This window comes from Zootoca vivipara, chromosome 16 (genome assembly GCF_965207765.1).
Source record: "Zootoca vivipara chromosome 16, rZooViv2.hap1.1, whole genome shotgun sequence".
Lineage (NCBI taxonomy): Eukaryota > Metazoa > Chordata > Lepidosauria > Squamata > Lacertidae > Zootoca > Zootoca vivipara.
Window position 1 is genome coordinate 37,826,829 of NC_142599.1, and position 19,137 is coordinate 37,845,965.

At 48.4% G+C, this 19,137-nt stretch overlaps 1 protein-coding gene and 1 long non-coding RNA gene across 4 annotated transcripts; one reads left to right on the top strand and one right to left on the bottom strand.

Annotated features, from left to right (window-relative positions):
• Positions 1–1,616: 1,616 nt before the first annotated feature.
• LOC148683204 (uncharacterized) lies at positions 1,617–5,706 on the bottom strand. Its single transcript, XR_015947495.1, has 3 exons — positions 5,577–5,706; positions 3,762–3,866; positions 1,617–1,753 (listed from the first exon to the last, which is right to left on the bottom strand). It is a non-coding gene; the product is annotated as an uncharacterized LOC148683204 (long non-coding RNA).
• Positions 5,707–5,860: 154 nt separating this feature from the next.
• CIART (circadian associated repressor of transcription) lies at positions 5,861–18,331 on the top strand. Of its 3 annotated transcripts, none has more exons than XM_035098209.2 (6): positions 5,861–6,012; positions 11,627–12,212; positions 13,117–13,192; positions 15,516–15,594; positions 16,410–16,539; positions 17,519–18,331. In XM_035098209.2, exons 2-6 carry the CDS (start codon positions 11,637–11,639, stop codon positions 18,107–18,109), a joined length of 1,452 nt encoding a protein of 483 aa, XP_034954100.1. In that variant the 5' UTR covers positions 5,861–6,012; positions 11,627–11,636; the 3' UTR covers positions 18,110–18,331. The 3 variants fall into 3 exon arrangements, with proteins under 3 accessions (XP_034954100.1, XP_088515862.1, XP_088515861.1); XM_088659736.1 differs by having other exon boundaries at positions 6,006–6,334; XM_088659735.1 differs by lacking the exon at positions 5,861–6,012 and adding an exon at positions 6,538–8,072.
• Positions 18,332–19,137: the final 806 nt, after the last annotated feature.

The window sequence follows — 19,137 nt, forward strand, 5'->3', positions numbered from 1 at the left end:
TAAAACATGTCAGTTCCCCAAAGCCTGTGGGAACAAGAAGAGCTTCACCTGCCAGTGGAGGACAGCAAGGAGGGAGCCCGTCTGGCTTCTCCAGGAAGGGAGCTCCAAAGTTGCCTGGGAGGAGCCACCACTAAGAAGGCCCTCTCCTGTGTCCCCACCAAGCGGGTCTGGTAGCTAAATGCCTCTCCTGAAGATCTCAAAACCCAGGCAGGTTCGTATGGAGGGTCCAGTCATTCAGAGAGCTTGGGGACCTGAGCTGCGTAGGACTTTATAGGGGAAAACCAGCCCTTTGGACGGTGCCCGGAAACAGACTTGATTGCCCGTGGAGCCGTTCCAGCGTGCGAGTCTCGTCTGCTCCCTATAACCAGCCCCAGTCAGAAATCTGGCTGCAGCTCTTTGAGCCAGCTGAAGTTTCGGAGCCCTTTTTAGAGGCAGCCCCACGTAGAGAACATTACAGAGGGGGGTACGCCAGGTTGAGCTCATTGGGGAAAAAATATTGGATATAAATGCAATGCAAAAAATAAACATTGGCCTTGGAGGGATGAGGGAGGGAGGGGTTCATAGGATGAAATGGAGGGGGGCACCTTCTCTTCAGAGCAGAGTCAGACATTTTTTTAATCAATGGCCGCTATGCTACTTGCCCTTACGACTTTCTCAGACTAGCCAGCGGGAGGAACTTAATGAATCACGAAGCCACTGCTGCGATTCGCGGAGAGTCATTCACAATTACGCTGCCTCCTTTTGAGAATGGGCCTGCTGTGCAGGGGAGGGGCAGGGTCTCCCTGTTGCTTTTATTCGGGCTGCGGTGACAGAGGTAGTGCTCATGCGCAACGGGCGGCAACTGGGAAGCGAACGAGATGTCTGCAAAAAAGCCAAGATGCCGGAGCTCCTAAAAAGCTGATTCTTCCATCACGGCGAAACTCCCATGGTAGGTTTCCAAGTGCGCTGAATAAATAAAGATTGGCAGTGCTGCAGCAAAATATTGCTGCGTATCTTTCATACCACTACCCCACAGATATCACCCCCATGTTTCTCCAAGGCTCCTGCTTTGTACCCCTTTCTGAATTGGCACTCGCCATCTTGACTTCACTGTTAGGGGGATGATGGTCTACACCAGGCACCCCCAAACTCGGCCTTCCAGATGTTTTGGGACTACAACTCCCATCATCCCTAGCTAACAGGACCAGTGGTCAGAGATGATGGGAATTGAAGTCCCAAAACATCTGGAGGGCCGAGTTTGGGGGTGCCTGGTCTAGAGGGGAAGAGGGTTCCCTTCAGACAGTGAAGGGTGAAGAAAGGTAGCTTGCCTCTAGTGGCAGACTGTGTGCCCTATTAAGAGCAGAAAAGAGGCAGATCTAAGCCTAATGGCGTACAATCCACTGGGAAGGTCTCCTGCACGCCAGCTTCCGTTGCAATTATTAGCTAGACGACCGCGCTAGCAGGAGCCCTCACCGGACGCTGCCCACACTTCTCTATGTTTTTATCCACAATGAGTACTAGAAGATTGCTTTCAAAAATACCAGAAGTGGAACACCAATAAGGTTCTCTCCACCACCACCACCAACCACCTCCTCTGCACATAAAACAGATGCATAAAAATGAGAACTGCCAAGTGGTGAATGGAATTTCAGTTAATTAACCTGTTGGGCACATCTGAATATGAGTAATATAAATATATATTTCCAAAGGAGGAAGCATAATTCATTTTGAGATGATGCAATTGTCCGGTGCAGCAGACATCGTCTCTGAACTCCTGTGTGTGAGAGAAGGAAAAATTAATATATTATCTATTAGTATTTATAGACATCTACACACACACACACACCTGCCTGATTAATTGGGCACACCAATTAATCGACCATCCTGGAATACACACTTAGCTGGAATTCTGAATGCGCACAGTGGAAATTTTTCTTTTACTTTTTTGAAAATAAAAATGTTGCAGTTTTAATAATGGTAACAGAGTTTGCAGTGCAGCATGCAGGGGGGCTATTGAGTCCCGAGATATTAAACAAACCCCTCCAGTCCTCTCTCTGCTGAAGGGGTAACATTCTGTCCTACCTTGCAGGGCTCTTGAGAGGAAGTACTAAGAGATAGCACCTGAGCTACTATGTGTGAAATATCTGAAGTTCGAATAGATCCACGCTTAATCTTCACTGGCCTGCTAAGGACAGTCTCCCTTCCAGCACAAAATAGGTCAGGCTCCTCAACCTCGGCCCTCCAGCTGTTTTTGGCCTACAACTCCCATGATCCCTAGCTAGCAGGACCAGTGGTCAGGGATGATGGGAATTGTAGTCTCAAAACATCTGGAGGGCCGAGTTTGAGGAAGCCTTCAATAGGTTTTTGGAATGGGGCCACCTTGGTGTGCCCAGAAACAGGAGTGTAGCAGAGTGGGTACAGCAGCCTACATCTCTGAACTCGGTCTGTTCTACCCTGCCTGAAACCCCGGAGAGCTGCTGCAAGTCAGTGTAGACAATACTGAGCTTGATGGGCCAATTGCTCTGACTTTATTCATGAGCCATGAGGACTAGAATCTTACTCCATTTCACAGGGAAGGCTCAGAGAGCCTGCCTTTCCTGCAGAAAAGGTCCTGGGGTTCAAGCCTTTTCCGGAAACCCTGGAGAGTTGCTGCCAGTCAGTGTTGGCAATGCTGAGCTAAATGGACCCGGAGGTCTGACTCAGCTCCTTTTATTCCATACTTAGGCATAACAGCAAATTACCAAGGTGAATCGCTATTGCTGGAAGAACCTTACTACGTCAGACTGTTGGAACATCCTGACCTGCTTGGATCAATGGGGAGGAGCTGAGAGGTAGAATCAGAGCTTGGCTATGGGGCAGGGAGGCAGGGGAGCAACAGGTTTGGCTCTGTGGAAAGGGAAGGGGGCAGGAATTACAGGAATAACAGAGTGAGAGCTCTCCTGCCTCAAAGTCATCTGGGCCATCTGGGCAGCACCCCACACAGCTGGCAATGTTTCCAGGAAGCCCTACAAGTGGGTCAGGAGGCCAAAGAACCTCCCCCTGATTTTCCATTGGCAGCAGAAGTTCTTTACGCAAGCTCTGGTTTTCTACGCAAGGCAAAGTGAACCTGTGGAAACTCCCACAGGATGTGGCAATGGCTTTCAACGGTCATTAGGGAAATCTGGAGGAGCTTCATCGAGGGCCACATCAGCAAAAAATGGAGACAGACTGCCCCTGCTCATGGGGGTTCCATTAAAAATATATATATTGCTGGCACCACCAATAAATCACTGGTGAATATGCATGTAGGTCCCCAGTTCAATTTCCAGTAGCATCTTAAGGGCTGGGAATGTCCCCCATTTCTGAAACCCTGAAGAGCCCTTGTCAGTCAGAGTGGGCAGTAGTGAGTTAGATCAGGCATAGGCAAACTCCAGCGCTCCAGATGTTTGGGACTACAATTCCCATCATCCCTAGCTAACAGGACCAGTGGTCAGGGATGATGGGAATTGTAGTCTCAAACATCTGGAGGGCTGGAGTTTGCCTACCCCTGAGCTAAAAGGACGCCTGCAGTCTGGCAGCTCCCAATTCAGCTAATTCCCTTCTACAGCCATCAAAGCAGGAAAGTGATTTTTGAAAAGTTCCTATTTTGCAGAAGTGATCCAGTCCGAGCCTGTCTCAAAATGCAACATCACCGCCTCGTTTAAAACTACCACCCATTTTTCTTATTTATTCAAAGCTATGTTCTTTGCTTTGCAATGCAAGAACATTTTAATAAGCAGACTGGAAATAATTCCCGTGCTTACCTTTCCTGACGCAGGCGGCAATTTCATTTCTGACGAAGGGACTTTTGAAAACAAGGACAGTGATAATTAAAGGTTCCAGAAGCGGGGTGGTCCTTAAGTTCAGGGCTGACAAAAGACAAGAAGGGTGTTTTTTCTTCACGCATTGCATGATTAATTATTTTTTCAGGGAGTTTCGTTGCCACAAGCAGTGCAGAATTTACGTACAGTATAAACTAAACAAGCTATAGCTTAGGGCCCCACTCATTTGGGGGCCCCAAAAGAATGTAAAGGGGGAAAAACTGGATGTACATTTCCAAAATATAATATATAAAACAAATAAAATAAAACCTACATACAGGAACAGTGTTTTGTGTTGAGCAGGCTTCTATGGTGTAAGCAATGGGTCCATAAATTACCATGTAGCATATATTCAACACAAAAAAACAGTGACAATTTGTTGTTGACAAAGGACAGCTGGACATATAAAGGGCCCCATTACCTTCAGTAGCTTAGGACCTCATCAAACGTAAATCCGGCCCTGGCCACAAGATGTGGAGCTGCCTCCCTGCCCCCCTTTTAGATGAAAGGGGATTAGGCAAATTCATGCAGGGCAAGATGGTGAGGGGTGGAACCTTCATATACAGGGCCAGTCTACCCCTGAATATTAGCTGTGGGGGGGGGGTTGAACAAGAGGGGGGGTTGTCTCTGCTTCCTGACCTATTTGCACTGTAGGCTACCTGGGAACATCCAGCCCACCACTGGGGAATGCTGGGCCCCACAATCTGACCTAGTGGCGTTCTTATGTTATTATTCCTGCCCTGTTTCCATCCTTCCCTAATGAGAATCCTATTCTCCCTTGGCCTACTCACCAACTGAGCTAGCCAGGCATGGCTGCCCTGCGGATTCTTACTGCACCCACCGGCTCTCCCTACTGATCAATCCTTATGGCATTTGGGTCTCTGCCCCACTGATCATCGCTTTACTCACACCCAGGGCCAGATTTCGGTTTGATGAGGTCCTAAGCTACTGAAGGCAGGGGTAGACAACCTAAGGCCCGGGGGCCGGACGCGGCCCAATCACTTTCTCAATCCGGTCCGCGGACGGTCCAGGAATCAACGTGTTTTTACATGAGTAGAATGTGTCCTTTTATTTAAAATGCATCTCTGGGTTATTTGTGGGGCATAGGAATTTGCTCATTATTTTTTTTCAAAATATAGTCCGGCCCACCACATGATCTGAGGGACAGTGGACTGGCCCCTGACTGAAGGTAATGGGGCCTTTTATATGCCCCACTGCCCTTTGTTAACAACAAATTGTAGTGGTTTTTTGTGTTGAATATATGCTATTATGGTAATTTATGGACCTAATGGGTATCTAAAGCCATTTGCACATAACAAAATATGTATTTTATCAAAGTAATTGGTGAACTGAAATATAATTAAGAAGTATATTAATAGTGAAATACAATTAATAAGAAGTGTATTAATAGTGAAACAATTATTAAGCTCAAACTGTATGTAGGTTTTATTTTATTATTTTTTTATCTTATATTTTAGAAATGTACATCCAGGGGTTTTTTTCTTTTATTTTTTTTTGGGGGGGGCCAAGAGAGCGGGACCCTAAGCTAGAGCTCGACCTCCCGCCATCATACACCCAGTCTAGCTGCCCCCGTTCCTTACGACATTTGGTCCGGTCCCTGCCCCACTGACCATCCCTCCACCCATGTCTTAGCGCCCCCCGGTTCCCATGTTTCTTCTTACGTCAGGGTCTCCACCCCAGAGATCTTCCCCGGCGCCCTGGCTCCTCCTCCTCCTCCTCCCCGCCCTGCCTACTTGCCTCGCCTCCCTGAGCCCGGCTGGCACGCCGCTGCCACGTGCGGAAGCCGCCGGCCCCAGACACGGGGCGGACCACCCCACCGCCAGCCCTCCGCTCTCGCTCTCTCCCGTGCAGGCCACGTGTAGCAGCCTGCGCCTCGCTCCTCCCGGCCTGGCCAATCCGAGCGCGGGGCGGCGGGGATTGGGCGGCGCCGGAGCGCAGAAGACCAATCCGAGCGCTCCGAACGCCGAGGCCGGGGAAAGGATACAATGTATCCGCTGGGCGTTCCACGGGGGGCGTATGAAAGGCGGGCGGGGCGGGGCCCGGGGAGCACGTGCGGCGCCGCACGTGGCCGCGTGGCGCCTGCACTGAGCCCGGCTCGCCTCGGCTCCTGCGCCCGCCTTGGTGGAGAGGCTGAACCGGGAAGCAAGGAGCTCAGAACCGCTGAGAGGAGCTGGTGAGTAGAGATCTCTGCGGAGGGAGCCTCCGCTTCTGAACCCCGGCCCGGAACATGCCGGCTGAGGGGCTCAGAGGCGGAATCCTGCTTTTATATATGCTTTATATACTAATATGTATACTACTTATTTTTATGCTATTCTGTTATACGAGTGTAAACACATATGTATATATTATAGATGATGTTTTTAGAATTGAAGCAGGTTTTCCTCCATCTGCGGAACATCATTCGCGGCGAAGGCTGCGCAGAGTGCACTTTCTAATTTCAGAACTTTCGATGCAATCTCCGTTCCTTTTCTTTTCGGGAACTCGTCGGTCGTCTGGTAGTGTTTCCGACCTCTGCTTTGGGAAGATCGGGGTCGGGTCGCGGGGTGGAGCGGATAAAGCGGGGCCGGAGAAGGAGGCGAAAGGTGTCGGATTAGTGGTATGGAGGAGGATCGGGATAATTTTTTGTACAATCGTACAAGGTCATTAGGATGGAAATTGACATCTGAACTGACGTCACAATCATTTATATCAGAAGAAAGTCGCGTTGAGTTCTGTGGGGGCTTTGACTCCCAGGTTGGCCGGGGGTCTAGGATTGTATACCTACCTGGGATTAAAGTCGTAATGGACGGCTAGCCAGTTTAGATCCAATGTTACTACTTACTTATTTGTGACTTGTTTACTTTTTAAAGTGCAGAGATGTAATTTTTTTAAATAATTGCAGTTGTGCTCAAAGAAAGGAATGCAATTTGACTTCATTTGCAACACTTTGGGGCGCCCCGTCGTCCGTCCCCCCTTATAAATGTGCAGATAGACTAGCGTCTGTTCCCTTTCTTTTCTTTTTACTACCCCTTGTGCACATAAAACATTTTATTGTATGCTATAAACTTGCGAGCACTAGTAATAAAATCTTAAGTGCTGCCTGGAAAAGGATTTGCAAGCTCTGTTGGGTTGATTTCTGCAGACTTTCTAATAATAATAATAATATGAGCATATTCTGGTATACCTTAAAAATTTGCTAGTCATTTAATGCTTTAGTGTCACAGGCTTGTTTGTTTAAAAAAATCTCAGCCGATGCATAGACAACTTTCATTGATGCTAAAACTATAGGTAGATTCTGACCTGCTTGCTGAAATTCTCTGCTTGCCTGCTTGGAAATAAGTCGAGATGGGACCTGTTACCTATGAATGGTTACAGCCTCTTGCTTTTATTTGGCTTTGTGAAAACACTTTTAAAGATTTCTTTGTGGGTGTATATTCGCTTTATAGATATAGCAGCCTGCTAGTTCATCGGTAGCTGCTCACCTGTGGCGCTTAGGACCAGGTGACCAACAGATAATATTTTTGCAAAATGGGAGAAAGTTTGGGTTCTGTGTTTCTCTCACAGACTGTTATAATTGCCTGGCATTATATCCAGGCAGTTCCAGGAATAGAGAAAGCTCAGGGAAGTTGTTAGATACATTCACAAGAATGGCATCCTGTGTTCGATGAATTCTACAGTTGGTGTCGTATTGCTGATTTATTATTATTAAATAATAATATTAACCTTCACTGCCACAAGATGTGGCAACAGCAATGAGAGGTTAGACAAGTTTGTGGAGGAGAAATTGATGTGTGGCTATTAACCAGAACAGCTAAGTGGAGCCTCTCTGTTCAGGAGCAGTTTAACATTGAAGTTCAGCTGCTGCCTTTCCATGGCCCACTTGTGGGCTTTTGGGAAACAGTTGGGGTTGGTGGCCACTGTGGAAAAAACGGGATGCTAAGCTTTTTCCATCGCAATCTGTTGTAGTAGCAGCAGAAAGGGTTCTTTCTCTTGCACCCAATCTTGTGCATGCTTACTCGGGAGTAAGCCCCGTTGCCTTCTGGAAGCAGCAGCAGAAAGGCTTCCTTCTCCTGCACCCAATCCTGCACATGCTTACTCGGGAGTAAGCCCCGTTGCCTTGCCTTCTTTGGAAACTCTTTGTGCTCCCACCAGCAACACTCCAAACCTCCTGCCTGCCCTGCAGCACAGACTTCAAGTACTGTATGTTTTCACCCAGGAGTAAACCTCATTGGCTTCAGTGGGGCTTTCTCTGAAGTAAGTGTGCAGCTTTGCAGCAAAAAAAAAAAGGTGTGCACTTATTTATTTACAGTATTGATAAGGGAATCTCACCTATGGGATTTACTCCATATTCTGTGCTCACTTTCTGGAAGTTAAGTCCGATTTTTATCCTTATTTACTATGGGCATGCCAACCACCAGAAATAGGTCAGAATTCGTTTGCCTTGCAGTCAGATGTGGGCCTTGTGTTCCATGGGCTTCCTTCCTTGTAAGAATCAAAAGAAATGGAAGCCAGTACCCATCACTTTCCCAGCTCAATGCTGGAATCTTGCAACTTCCAGCATCCCTGACAGGATGCTCTGTTGCAGCATTCCAGGGGCCTGTCTTGCCTCATAATCCCAGATCTCATTGGGTAGCAAGGCAATTTCCAGAGAGTGAGAGTTAGGGCACCCTGTTCTCTCTCTCTTTTTTTTGGTGTGTGTAAAATCAGATTTCGTGGCCCGTAGCCCTCTCCTCCTCCATGAATTTGTCCAGTCCTCTTTTAAAGCCACCTGTGGCAGAGAGTTCCACAGTTTCTGCTCTGCCCAAAGAAGAGCTTCTCAGATCTCCTTGGGCAACAGAGGGTTAAGCCACCTTCCGATTTTGCGGATGAATAGATCTGATTTTCTGGGAGTGCTGTATGCATGAATGGGGAACCTGGAAGCAAATGGCCAATGATTTGCAGCTTTGCTTTCTTGCTGATGTGATTATTTGTGGGAAAAAATGTATGCGGCAGAAAATCTCTGCTCAGCATGCCCCTCTTGGCTGCGCATCATCGGAGGCAGGAGGTGGGGGCACATGGTCCGCTTGCTTAGAGAGAAGCCCAGGCACCCGGCCCATGTGCTCAGAGCCACTAGCCCACCCCGAACACCTGCATTAAGTGTGCAGAGGGGCTTTGTTTCAGTTCCCTCCTGTGGTTTCCATACACTGGTATTCTGTACCGTGCACCATCGGTTCTGGGTTCGATTCCTGAAGGCATCTCCTGGAAGGGCTGGCTGGGAGACTCCCTGCCTGGAACCCTGGAGCGCTGCTGCCAGCCAGTGTGTGCTGAGCTGAGTGGACCCAGTGACCTTCCATTGCTCCTATTTAAAGTTAGACCTTTGCTCAGAATCCTGAGGACTGGAAACTTAGTTTATATCAATGACTTTAACCCTACCCACCCAAACCGATAAACTTTTATCTCTCTGTCCGCTCAGGGCAACAAGGCTGGAGGGCATCCTCCCCCCAAAAAAGATCAGAGAGGAAGAGGAGGGTGAGAGTTGTAGTCCTGTGTATGTAGGGCGCCAGGTCATCTGCCCCCACGCAGTACAGTGGCAGGAAGGACAAATCATAGAGTTGCCACCCCAGAGGTCATCTAGTCCAACCCCCTGCAATGCAGGAATCACAGCTATCACAGATGCTGTGGTGAGAAAGGGGGAATTTTCACAGATGCATGTTCTCCCTGCTGGGTAGCAAGGAAGGCCACTCAGAATCCGAAACCACAAGAGACCTGTCTATTTTACGGATCAGATAGGCCTTTATCTTCGACCCTGGAGGTTGGGGAGAACCCAAAATATTAAGGGGGCTGTTGCGAAGGAGGGAGATCCCCTGGGAACGCCCAGGGTTGTATCTACGCAGAGTAAGCTCATACCTATGACAAACTTAGTTGGTCTCTAAGGTGCTACTGGAAGGATTTTTTAAAATTTTGTTTTGACTACGTCAGACCAACACGGCTACCTACCTGTAACTTGTCCATTTCGGTGGGTCTACTCTTGAGTAGGGCTTATTTGGAGCCTAAGCTCCGGGTTGCACACCCAACCCATCCTTGGAATCTAGTGGCAGCTGCTGAGCTACCCACATTGGTTAACCTCTGTGGTTCTACTCTGAGCAGGAGCAGCTGCGGGAGGCTGCCCTCTGTTCTTTGAATCCTTGGCGGGGCCGAGTTGGCACCTTTCCTTGACCTAATTTGAGGGATGTGTGGCCTGCCACGAGGCTGGCTGTTGTTCAGGAAGCGCCGTGGATCTAAACCTCCGCAGGACAGGGCGGTTGCAAGTCTCTTCCTCCACTTTTCAAGTTGGTTGGTACATTCAGTCCTGGGGAGAACACAGGGGGCAATTAGCAGGGAATCTGTGCAGAAGTCGTGGCGTCACCGGGTTGTCTCTCTCTCTCTCTCTCTCTCTCTCTCTCTCTCTCTCTCTCTCTCTCTCTCTCTCTCCCGTACTCTGTGGGCTCTGCCCGGGCGGCTCTGCATGTGATCTTCCCACAAGACAGGGTGGAGCGACACCCCTTTGAGGTAGGGCTGCAGTGGGTCAAGTTTTGCTCCCAACGCCAGAATGCTGAACGTTGGGAGATTCAGGGCAGATAGGAGAAAGGACTTCTTCGCACAGCGCTGAGTTAAACTGCGGAACTCGCTGCTACTGGAAGCAGCGATGGGCACCAGCTTGGATGGTTTTAAGAGAGGATTGGACAAGTTAAATGGAGGAAGAGAGGGCTACCGATGGCTGCTAGCCAGGGTAGCCGTGCTCTGTCAACACAGCTGGAAGCAGCGGTGCTTTTCAATGCCGGTTGATGGAAGCCACATCTGGTTGGCCACTGTGAGAACAGGATGTTGGACTAGTTGAATCACTGGACTGATTCAGCTCTTCTGATGTTCTTATGGAACCTCCAGCTCCAGAGGCAGTCTATCTAGTTTCCCAGCTTTTGGGGGGGGGGGTATTTGGCCTCTGTGAGACCAGGATGCTGGACTGGATGGGCCATTGGCCTGATCCAGCATGCAAAATGGCTGCCTAGCCACTAAAAAAGCATTTCCCCATTTATTTTATGTGGTTGCTTACGTTTTATAAAGCCAGCTGGCCTGTGCTGACTAAATTACTAATTGGAGGGGCCTGTCTTTTGAGGAATTACTTAAAACTTGGGCGCAGAATCCAAGTGTATTATAATATATTTGTTTTTTGTATTGTTTCAATTCTGTCAAAGTGTAGTTACTTTTTAGCAGTTGTCTTTTGTAGGTTTTTAGCTTTTGTATATTTTATCTGTGTTCTTTTAATTTGTGCAAGCCGTCTTGAGTCCCAATCTGGGGGAAAGGCGGGATATAAACAAATATTTATTTTATTTGTTTGACAAGATTTATGCTTTTGGACCATCCAGAAAACCTCAGAGTGGTTTACCAAGGGAAGAAAACTGTCAGTAAAGCAACTCTTTGCTGATTAACATTCTGCATCCTTTTAAATTGTGTTTGTGGGAGCAGGGATTATGGGATTGTTTTGTTCTTGTTCTTATGATGCATATTTTGTTTTTATTTTGTGTTTTTGTGCTGTGAACCACCCTGAGATCATCAGAGGAAGGGTGGTCTACACATAAATAAAACTACATGCCTGTACAGAGGCTCGTCTAAACAAAAGAAGGTTTTTAGCAAGCTCCGAAACGACCACTTGCCTGGTGTCAACAGGCAGGGAGTTCCAAAAGTGCCATGTGAAAAGATCGGTTCTTGTTGCTAGTAACAATGCTAACTGCTTGACTGCCTGTCCGCAAGCTGCGTTGGTTAACTTTCCCCATGTCTTTCCTTTGCCCCAGATATATCTCAATGGCAGCCATGGATTCTTCCTCAAAGAGCGTCTCTTCCGGCGAGTCTCTGTACTCTGTCGAAAGCGCCACGAGCGAGGAGGACGACGACCGCTGTGCCGACTTTGACATCTTTCTCTCGGACGGCGGGAGCGACACGGAGAAGGAGTCAGGGGCCCTGAAGCACCATAGGGGTGCCTACTCTGGCCGGCAGCCTTTCCTCTTCTCCCCGGAACCGCTGGGGCGGACTAGTCCAAGCCTGCCTTGCCGGGAGCGCAATCGCCGGACGAGAAAGCCACTTGGTTTGCTGGCTGCGGCCAGGCTGCGGCCTACAGGACCTTGCTGCCATCACCCGGCGGCCCTCGACGAGGCGTACTATAGCCGCTTGGCGGATACGGACAGGGGCCTGCCGAGGAAGCCCACGGGCCGGAGACGAGCAGAGAGCGGCAGGTGTCAGAATGGGGGCGTCCAGCCCCACCCATACGCAGCGCAGCCGCCTCTCCGTGGAGTAAAGAAGCAGAGGAACAGGGGTGTGGCGGACCGCGAGGACGTGCACTCTCCTTCTTGGACCGAGGGGGACCATATCTTTGCACAGAAGGTCAGTGGCCAAATTGATTCACAAAATCAAAACGCAAGCTTCTAGTCCTCAGGGTGAGCGGGGTGTTCTTGAGAGCACATAGGTGATGCTAGGGCTAGGCGATATAACTATACATCCTCCAAAAACCGGTCCACATTGCGATATCAGTTTCATAATTTTCAGCCTGGCGATGTATCACGAATCGTGACATTTGTGTGCTGTGCAAAAGTCACAATGTGGGAAGAAGCGTGGAGCCAGCCAGTGCCTTATTTAGCTGGTGATATATCACGATGTTGGAAGACAGATACGGTCGTACCTTGGCTCCCGAACAAATCTGCTCCCGAACAATCAAAATCCGGAAGTGAGTGTTCCGGTTTTTGAACGTTCTTTTGGAAGCCAAACGTCTGACGCCGCTTCTGATTGGCTTCTAGCAGCCAATCAGAAGCCGTGCATTGGTTTCCAAACATTTTGGAAGTCGGAACGGAGTTCCAGAACTGATTCCATTCAGTTTCCAAGGTATGACTGTATTGCCCAGCCCTTGCTGATGCCAAGCGATATCGCAACAGCGAGAGAGGGCATTGCGAGCAGGATCTGTTGTGCAAATTTCCCATCCCCGTAACTAAGAGGAGGTGCTTAGTTATAAAAAATAAATGAGAATGAATGTGCTTAGTAGTAAAATCAATTTAAAAATCAACTTAAAAGCTAGTTAATGCTGTATATGTTATGTAAAAGAGGACAAACCATTCCCATTTTGCTCAGTTTGTGCACATTATAGAGGATCTCTTACTCTGCATTTCTTAGAATCGTGGATTTGCAGAGTGTTATGGTATACCCAAAGGTCATCTATTCCAACCCCCTGAATTGCAGGTTCCTGCGTGGTTCAGCTTCTGACTCTTCTCTCCTTTTATCCTCCTGTTTCCCACAGTGCTTGGAACTCCAGGGCTTCATTCATCCATTGGTGGAGCTTCTCAACCGGCTGAAGATGGGACGCTTTGACCGAGGTAAGGGAGCCTGACTGCTGGATGTATGTTTTGAGTTGTTGAGGAAATGCAGATTCTCCTTCCCCGCCCTTCTTCTGTTGGTTTGGATTTGAGCATCTGGTTGTGTTTGTGTGGTCACCAGCCAGGTGGGACAAGGCTTGAAATGGAGTAGTACAATGAAGCGCCTCCACTTTGGAACTCCCTGCCTATTGAATATCAGACAGGAGCCTTCACTGTACTATTTTCGGTGTCTGCTGGAAACGTTTTTGTTTAGACAAGCCCATATCCTGACATGCAGAACGTTGAGACGCCTTTTAATCTGTTTTAGTCTAATGTCGTTTTAACTTTTTGAAAGCCTTAGAGCAGGCATCCCCAAACTGCGGCCCTCCAGATGTTTTGGCCTACAACTCCCATGATCCCTAGCTAACAGGACCAGTGGTCGGGGAAGATGGGAATTGTAGTCCAAAACATCTGGAGGGCCGAAGTTTGGGGATGCCTGCCTTAGAGTGTTGTTAATCTTTTTTAAAAAAAATTGTAAACCACTAAGAGGGTCAGTCATAGAATTCTAGAGTTGGAAGGGCCTCTAGTCCAACCCCTGCAGTGCGTTGGTTCTGTAATTCCAATAAAATAAAATAAAATGGTAGCATCAGTTTCATGGCTGTCAGGCATGTGCTTGTAAGCTCTTCCTTCCTGCGGGCTGGACTTGGAGCCATCCACAGAAAACTTGCAGAGTTCTAAGATCCAGTTTGGGGGATAAAAGGGAATCCTTCTGCAAGGCCACCCTGGAAGATTCTCAATTCTGTTCTTGTTTGCTGCCTTAAAAGCTGCAAAGGGCATAGGAAGGTGCCTCACCAAGAGTCAGGCCGTCGCACCATCTAGCTCAGTGCTGTCTGCACTGACTGGCAGCAGCCCTCCAGGGCACTTTGGGGGTATCACAGTATTGCCAGTGCAATTGCCAGAGAGGTGAGCAGGGTTTGTGAATGCTTTCTCTGTTTCTCTGCAAGGGAAGAATAGGAAAAGTGTAGAGATATCAGAGGATGGCAAGACGAAGGGCTTGGGGGGGTCTTTTTTTGTGGGGTGGAGTGCAAAGAAGAAATGTGAGGGTTTAGCAGTTGGGGAAGTTTCGCTGAAAAGTTTTGCAGCCTGGCTTTCGTTGCTGAGGCGAATCCAGGTGTGCGGCCCTCAAAGCTTCTGTTTCTGGCCCTCGGGACACTCCCCAAGGCCATGGCCCCTCCTGGCCCTGGGCTTTCTCCTCCATCCTGTAGCATTTTTGCCTAGCTTGGGAATCTGCCCTTGAGCTCTGAGGACACAGCTACAGTTGCCTGATGGAGTGTGTGTACTAGCTAGTCTAAATGCCTTAGAGAGCTGCTGCCAGTCAGTGTAGGCAATATTTAGGTAGTTGAGCAAAGCGTCTGTATAATACAGCTTACTATCTGAAATCTGAAGCATGAGGACTAGAAGCTTTCTTTATGTAGAGCTGTAGACCAGTGGAAGAGCATCACACTGAGCCCGACGGACCGTGAGTCCGACTCGGCAGGAGGCAGCGTCCTCTGTTCCCAATTCAATCAGCCCTGCCTTCATGAGGACTAGAATCATGCTGTTATTTTGTTGGGAACGCAGGAGAAGAGACCCTACTTTGCGCATGCAAAGCCCTGGGTTCAACCCTTAGCATTTCCGGATGGGGCTACGGATAGACTCCCTGTCTTGAAACCCTGAAGTGTTTGCTGCCAGTCAGTGCCAACGACACTCAGCTAGGTAGGCCCAAGGGTCTGACTCTGTCTAAGGCAGCTAGCTCCCAGTGGCCTCTCAGCGAGTGTTGCTAGCTAAGCAGATGCAACATTTCCACATTGCAAAGGGGGTGCGTGTGTTTCCCTGGCGCCTTCGTTGCATATCTTCAGGTGCCTGGCGAAAACATTCCTCTATAACCCGACTTTGGGCTGGTGGATATGCTCCGGCCTTTTAAATGAATTTGTGGGAGGGGGCAATATTGGTTTGTTTTTCTTCTGTTACATATTTTGCGTTCTCATTTCTGTCGTGTGCTGCCCTCTGATCTAAGGATGAAGAGCAATACGCAAAATCAATAAACAATAATAGTAATAATAAGAATTCCAACTCCAGAATGTGCTCACACACTGCCTGCTCCCATCCCCCAGATGGTAAATTTCGGGGGTCTGTAAGGGGACACTTTTTGATGGGGGGCGCAGTGGGTGAGCCCCCCCCCCCCCGGCTGCTTGCTTTGACATGATGTTTCCTGCTTCTGCCTCTGTGAACCTTTATTGAGCAGGAGAGGACTATGAACGCCCAGGAAAGGTGGACTAATCTATCTCGCTTTGATTTTTTCCAGGGCTAAGCAGCTTCCAGCAGAGCGTAGCCATGGACCGCATCCAGCGCATCATTGGCGTCCTCCAGAAACCAGAAATGGGGTAAGAGCCTTGCAGCAAAGGGAGAGGAAGGAAGGAATCCCCTCCGGTTCGGCATTTAAAGGCTGATTTAATTTGGATCCTGTCTGCACCATAATGCAGTATCACACCACTTTAAACAGCCGTGGCTTTCCCCCAAAGAACTTAAGAAGGGCTTGCTGGATCAGGCCAGTGGCCCATCTGGTCCAGCATCCTGTTCTCCTGCGGTTTCCAGTAGTTGATATTCAGAAGCGTTGCTGCCTCTGACCCATGGAGGTGGAGCCATAGCTGTCCTGGCTAGTAGCCATCGATAGCCCTCTGAAAATTTGCCTAATCCTCCCGCCCTTGTGGAAGAGAGTTCCATAGTTGACACTCTTTGTGGAGAAGTGCTTTTCTTTTTTCCAATCATTGAATTCATTCATCTTCGTTGAATCACCAAGAGTTCTAGTCTTCGGAGAAAAGGATGAAAACTGTCCACTTCCTCCGTGCTACGCAATTCCCCTAAAAATAATAGCAAGATTCTAGTCCTCATGGTATGAAAGAATGGACCGATTCAATTAGGAAGTGTGGAATTTGCCTGATGCGGAGTCAGGCTTCATCTGTCTCAAGAGTTTCCCTAACTTGGGTCTCCAGCTGTTTTTGGACTACAGCTCCTCTCACCCCATGCTAGCAGGTCAAGGATTATGAGAATTGCAGTCCAAAAACAGCTGGAGACCCAAGTTTGGGAAATCCTGATCTAGCCCATTGTTGCCAGCCGTATGACATGACAGCTGCTCTTCAGGGCTTCTGGCTGCCTGGCCCAGATGTTTACGAACTTGTTCTCCTTTTTTCCTTTCCAGGGAGCGTTACCTGGGCACTCTGCTGCAGGTCGAGAGGATGCTAAAACTCTGGTTCCCCCACATCGCCTTGAGGAATGCGTGCGCTGACTGTGGTGTGGCAGCAACACAGGATTCGTGCGATACAGCCGAGGTGAGATACAGCAGAATCTCCTCCTTCCTCCTTGCTGTGTTTCTTTTGAGCTGGGTTGGAAAAAAATATATCAGCCACTATCTTGAATCCATTGGTTCAGGTCTTAATGCTCTGGAGCAGCTGAAACAGGCTTTCTCCATCTTCCCTGGAACAACCTTTCATGTGTTTGAAGATCGCTTCTCTGCCTTCTCCAGACTAAACATACCCAACTCCCTCAACCGCTCCTCATAAGGTTTGGTTTCCAGGCCCTTGATCATCTCGGTCGCCCTCCTCTGCCTACTTCCAGGCTTGCCCTTCCTAAACACTGCCTTCCTCACCCCCATAGAAATTCTCCCAGCATGTAGAAAGCTAGAAGGTCAAGGTTGAAAGGCTCAATCGTGACATCACACACATTAATATATGGGATACAGAACTCCCCTTGCAGAAATGTAATGTGTTAATATGAATGGAAGTAAAAAAAACTCTGTAGCTGTTGATAAGGGATTAAGATGAAGAATGAATGTAATTGGATTAATTAAAATTTCGGAAGTGGAGTGAAATAAAATCATCTCACTTTGAAATCTAGCACATGGGAGGCCACACAAAATGTATAATTGGCTTTATGATTGGTATATATTTGAATTTGAATTGTAATCTGAGTTTGAAGGCAGCCCTGTTTCAAATGTGTGATGTTTTGTGTGATTTTTAATATTTTGTTGGAAGCTGCCCGGAGTGGCTGGGAAAACACAGCCAGATGAGCGGGGTATAAATTATTATTATTATTATTATTACTTTAGTCTAATTATTATATTTATTATTTTGTTATTTTATTTTTTATTATAATGTGGTTTATATTGGGTTTTAGTAATTGAAAATTGATAAAAATTATTTACAAAAAAAGGCTTGATCTTGGCCTGACCCAACAAGTTCTACTTAGCTTCTCAGTCTTGCGCCTCTCAACCTTTGACGCCGTGTTGTTGTTGTTTTTCCTCTTGTGTAGCAGTCGTCCATGGAGGAGAACCTCCCCGAAACTCTGCTGCCACCCGGCCAAGGCCCCGCGCAAAGCCCCCCCACGGCGGAACTCCACCAGACGCACCTCGGGGACCCGGCTTCCCCCAGTGACAAAGCCACCGCTCCCCTGGGGGAATCTCCCCGCTTCCTGGGCGGCGACTGGCCGGCCATGAACTTGACATGGATTCACACCTCGCCCATTTCAACGCCCCCCTTGGGGAACGTGGATGTGGGCCAGGCAAGCTCCGTCTTCGGGCAGACCCTGCTGGGGCCGAAGTGCACTGCCTACGGGCTCGTCGTCTTCCTCCAGAACAACCCCGTCACTCCGCGGCCCTTCGGCCACCCCACCTCCTCAACCCCTGCCCATCTCTCCATGAGCTGCCGCCACGCCAACAGGCTGCACCCGAGCCCCGAGGAGCCCCCTCGGAGTCAGAGCCTGCCGGGGGCCACGGCCACAGGCAGCTGCCTTGGGCAAGGGCCCCATAGTGGCTTCTCTCGCTCTCTGCCCCACTTGCCTACATTGGGCGAGGGGCACATGGCCACCAGCAACGGGAGACCCACCTCCCGCTGCGACTCCTGATGCCCGCTTGGCAGGCATCTCCCAAAATGTGTGAATATTATTTTATTTCTCCATCCCATTCTCCCCTTCCCTTTTTACAAATGTTCTGTCTTTTTTTTTTTAACTTAAAAGCATTTCATGTGTGTCGGAGGGGCAACGCATAGCCCAGTCCCCGTTCGCCAGGACAGGAGCGGCACATGTTTGGTTTCAATAAAAGGCGCCGCAAATGCTTGCCAAATGAGATTTTGCTATGTGTGTTACTTTCTCTCTCTCAGCCTGCACTGTTTGTGCATCACCCGCGAACCTACTTTCAGAGCAACTTGCTTCCCTGGGAAAAAATCAACTTGAATTTGACTTGGTAGCAAATCTGCAACCAGTGCAGATTTCCCCCAATATATTTTGAAGGAAAATATAGAAAGGTTAAGATGGAATATCAAATCTCTTTTTATTTAAAGAAAAGAAAAACACAAATCAAAAGGGGGAGGGAGAAGGGAGAAAGCAGAGGGAGGAGGAGGAGGAGGGAAAGAAACTTCCAGTTCTCTTGTTGGCTGTATGGAGGAAATTATTCAAAACATCCATTCCAAAATAACACCCAACAATTCCTCTTTTTATAAACCCAATATTTTCTTCTTTCCCCAAACCCCCCAGATATCATAAGTTCTTTTTCATGCAAAAAGTCTGTAAGGACTTTCCAATCTTTAGTGAACGTTGACAATGATTTTTCTCGTGATTAAACAACTTCAGCTAAATTTTAACAACCCTTTGACAACCGCTACAGATTTCCAAGCGGAGGTGTTGCATGCTGAAGAGGCCCCGCTCCTGTCAGCAATTGCGCTGCAGCATTTTGCAATCTGCACTAACCTGTGTGCTGGTTTTTAAAAGGCATTTTAGGAAGGGGGTGGAGGTGGGGTGTGGAATTTGGATTCTGCCTCAGACAAAAATCAAAAGTCCTGCGTGTGTGTCCTCCCCAGTTGCAAAACTGCCTGGCCTAGTTAGTTTCTGTGGCAACACTTTGCTCCCCAGATTACATAACAAAGTAGATACGTACT